The sequence below is a fragment of the Elephantulus edwardii genome, unplaced genomic scaffold (assembly GCF_000299155.1).
Source record: "Elephantulus edwardii isolate Elephantulus edwardi_28Jun2011 unplaced genomic scaffold, EleEdw1.0 scaffold00340, whole genome shotgun sequence".
In the NCBI taxonomy this organism is placed as follows: domain Eukaryota; kingdom Metazoa; phylum Chordata; class Mammalia; order Macroscelidea; family Macroscelididae; genus Elephantulus; species Elephantulus edwardii.
In genome coordinates, this window is record NW_006400090.1 from 1202579 (window position 1) to 1206427 (window position 3849).

General features: G+C 55.9%; 1 protein-coding gene across 2 annotated transcripts in view; it reads right to left on the reverse strand.

The window, feature by feature from the left end:
* The window catches only part of GHDC (GH3 domain containing), a 3212-nt gene extending 672 nt beyond the window's left edge, over positions 1–2540 (reverse strand). Inside the window, exons 1-6 of one of the 2 annotated variants that reach the window (XM_006901654.1) lie at positions 2267–2540; positions 1989–2034; positions 1286–1755; positions 786–966; positions 610–681; positions 395–528 (exon numbers count right to left, since the gene is read on the reverse strand). In XM_006901654.1, coding sequence (XP_006901716.1) covers positions 395–528; positions 610–681; positions 786–966; positions 1286–1755; positions 1989–2034; positions 2267–2540 — 1177 coding nt within the window. Of the gene's footprint in view, positions 1–394; positions 529–609; positions 682–785; positions 967–1285; positions 1788–1912; positions 2035–2266 lie in introns of both variants that reach the window. The other variant, XM_006901653.1, reaches the window with a different exon arrangement.
* Positions 2541–3849: the final 1309 nt, after the last annotated feature.

Below are 3849 nucleotides of genomic sequence, written 5' to 3' on the forward strand. Positions count from 1 at the left end.
AGACACCACACACACACACACACACACACACACACACACACACACACACACACACCCTCTTGTCAATAGAGCAACTCCCAACGTCAGGACTTCCACTCCCATCCATTCTCTCCTACTCCAAGGTTCATGGAAACAAAGAGATTCTTGACAGGAAGTAGGACAAAATGGCAAGGAACCTAAAGTCTAAACTCAAAATATATGTCAGGTCAGGAAAGAAAGTGAATAGAAGCTACAGCAGGATGGATGGGAGTTAGACATGAGGAAGGGCTTAGTTAGGAGCAGCAAAAGAGGCTGAATCTTATCTCCTTTCTAGAATGCTCCCTGCAGGCTGGATATGTGTTGAGGGGCAGTGAAGCCAAGAATGGGAGGCAGGAGCCCAGTTGGAGAAGCTTACCCAGAATGCTGCTCTCAACACAGACATGGTCCAGCAGCTTGGCTCCTGGCCATTGGCCCACTGCCCGGCCCAGGGCCTCAGAGAACACATCCTCACCAATGTCTTCCCCTCGCACACTCAGGGCCTGGCCTAGCCTGAGGAGGAGGAAGGGGAGGAAGCAGAGTCCAGAGTAGAAGGATGGCCGCCCTCAGCTCCCAGGGATCGGGTTCACATACCTGCAGACAAACCTGACAACTGGACACTCGTTGTAGGCACCAACCACTTGGACTACCTCACCCAGGCGGCACCTGATGGGATCAGAGGAGGGGTGATATCAGACTCAAAGACCCATTAGTTCCCGCCTATAGTCCCACCAAGGGCCCTGGAACGCCAGGAGTCATCGCGTGATCACCTGGTCAGGGTGCTGCGGTCAGTCAGCACCAGCTCATACGTCATACCCTCCTGGGCCTCGTCCAGCAGGATTGTGGAGTCAGCCTCCTCTTTGACTGGGAGCAGCTCAATGAAGGGAGCTCCAGGCGGGAGAAGGTAGAGCCCTGGAGGCTGCTCCGGCCACAGGTTTAGGCCCATTACCCCTAGAAGAGCAAGCAGCTACTTCACTGGTGCTTCCTGCAAGGCAGCCTCCCTCAGCCTGGAGCCCAGGCCCCCCTCCTCTGAGTACCTGATCACTCTGCTGCCCTTCCACCCCGTCTTTCATGACTCCCCCAGGTTCTCACTGGCAAGCAGCAGAGTGTATGGTTTTGGAAGTATAGACACAGGTTCAATCTAAGAGCTGTATGAGTTGGTCTTAACCTCACTGAGCCTGTAAAATGGCCCTGCTAATCCCCACTGCTGAGTCTACATAATATGGCCTCTGGCCCTGCTCCCACCTCATTCCCTCTGAGCCCTGCTGACCTCCAGAAGCAGCATAAGCAGGCGAGAAGAAGGCCAGCCCTTCACACCACAAGGCTCCTAGGGCAGCCCTGGCTTCTGTCTGGCCTCCAGAGTCCAGAGTCACCACCACCTGCAGCTTTGGCCAGAGCCGGAGGGCCAGTCCTCGGGGTCCCTGCTGCAGGGCCTCCTGTAGATCTGCTGCCCGACTGGGGAGAGCCACTCCTGGGTTTCCTGCAGCTACTGCCTTGGCCAGCTCTTCCCCATCAGCCTCCAGGACCAAGAAGACATCCAGCAGTTCCACTGCGGTCCTGGCCTCCAGCACCCTCAGCTCGGGGCACCTCAGAACCTCCAGCAGCAGGGCCTTAGGGTCCCTGGTTCCAGGGGAACTGACATGGCCCAGAACATGCACAGGCCATGGGAGAGGGCTGGGCCAGGGGGATGTGGGGGTCACACAAGCACTACTTCCTGGAGCCAGCACTTCTGGGTGTGCCCTTTTGAGGGCTGCCAGACCCAGCAAAGTAGCCTGGAGGGAGACAAAAAGGTTGGCCTTGGGTTTGACCCTAGCCCCCAGTTTGGGGGTCATTTGCCAATTCTGACGGAAAGGTTTGCTGCAGGCAAGACCCTCTGATGGAGCTGGGGCCCGTTTACCTGCAGAAAGGCCTCCCCACAGTACTGGCTTGTGGTGGGGGCCAGGAGCTGCCCTCCACTTTCTTCCTCTTGGGGCTGGCTGACCGTGGTCAGAGGGAGGCAATTCCGGAAGGTGCTCGGATCTATATCCCCAAAGACCCCAGAAACGTCACATGAAGCCATAGAAATTCCCAAGAGTTTCAGGCAAAGGGAGACGGGGGCGGAACCTGAGCTGAATCTGGAGATGGGGGCCATAAGGACCAGGGATGGGGAATTTCAGTCCTAGGTCTAGTATGCACTGTCCACTTTCTGCATGTGTGTGCATAGAACGAGGGTCTGAATCCCGCTGCCTCCTCCCTGACCCTGAGGACACACCTGTGTCCCCCGCGAGTGGGCAGTGGGGGCGCTGGGCTCCCCAAAGACACCATCTCAAGGCCTGCTGCTGGCTCTGCCCCACACGCTGGGTGCTTCGCTCCAGTCGCCACTGCTGCCAAGCTGCTGCCCAGCCCAGGATCCCCCAGGCCACACGGTGCTGGAGGCTTCTAAGCCAGGCCAGCCTGCTGGCATCCTGGGAGCGCGGCTGCCACAGGGCGGCCAGTGGCAGCAGCAGGAGCAGCGGCAGCAGCAGCAGGACTCGAACCAGCAGCATCTCCAAGCAGCTCCTGCCAGGAAGAGGTGCGAGGACTAGTATTAGGGGGATGAGGCACACTCCATTTCTTCTTCATACCCAGGAAAATCAAGGATAGACTGGGCAAAAGCCAAAGGCCTTGGCCAAGAAAATGATGTTGAGAAGAAAACATCAAGACTGGGTCACACCGACTTGAGTTCAGATCCTGTCTCTGCCACTTGTTAGTCTGTCCTTGGATAATTCAGCTAGCTGCTCAGGGCTCCATTTCCTTATCTGTAAGATGGGCATGATCATACCTCCCTCAGAAGGTTGTGGGGTGGTGGACTATGAGGACTTGACACACAGTGGCAGAGTGGACGTTCAAACGACAGCTCTAGCCTCCGCCCAAGTGGCTCTGCTTTCTCTCAAGACCCATCAGATCCCCGCTCCGTGTCCCTCCCAGAGCCCTCATGCACCTGTCACAGCGGGCTTCTGCCAACTTCCAGCAAGCATCTAAGGCCCCTGTGCCTTTCAAGTCTCAGGACACATCCGGCCCCCAAAGCAAGAGTTCACTTTAAAGGGCTGGGCTTAGCGGGAAATCCGGCGCGTGAGGGTGGAGCTTGGGGGGGGCCTTAAAGGGACAGGCTACCTAAGGGAGGCGGTGCCCTGCCAGGTCTCGGAAGGACAGATGGGGGACGTTACAGAGTCAGGTTAATGTATGGAAAACTTTCCACTTATGAAGCAGCTTTGTCTGGGAGAGTGAAGGGAGCAGGTTCAGAACGATGTGAGCGCGGACAGAGGTGAACGCTGCCGTTACCTCTGAGCTCAGGGCGGGCATGGGTGTGTGGCTGCTGAACAGGCAAGTGGCAAAATTGGGAGGGGAGCGCGGGAAGCGAGGACAAGGGAAGCACAGCGTGTCCTATTCAGCCTCTGTTTGTATTATCAGCTGCTAGTCCAAGACTTTCCCCCATTTCTTCTCACCCATTCCACGTTTGGCCCCCAAATTTTAAACACCTAGAGAAAACAGTGACCACCAGATGGCAAATTCCTCATCTTCTCAATGCCCATCTCTATCTCCAAACAGCCTCCTACGACTTGTCAAATGTCATTCACGGAATCCGGGTGCTGGTTAGAATGCAGAATCGCAGGCCAGGACCCAGACAGGAATCTAAGTCATAATCTGTGTTCTAACCAGAGGTCGATCACAACACGATTTGTAGACCTTTTCTCAAATTTTGAAAGTGTAAAAAAACCAAATCCCAAACCCTCAAACATGTTGTTGTTGTTATGTGCCGTCGAGTCCTTTGCGACTCATAGCGACCCCATGTACAACAGCCCTAAACCGTGCTCT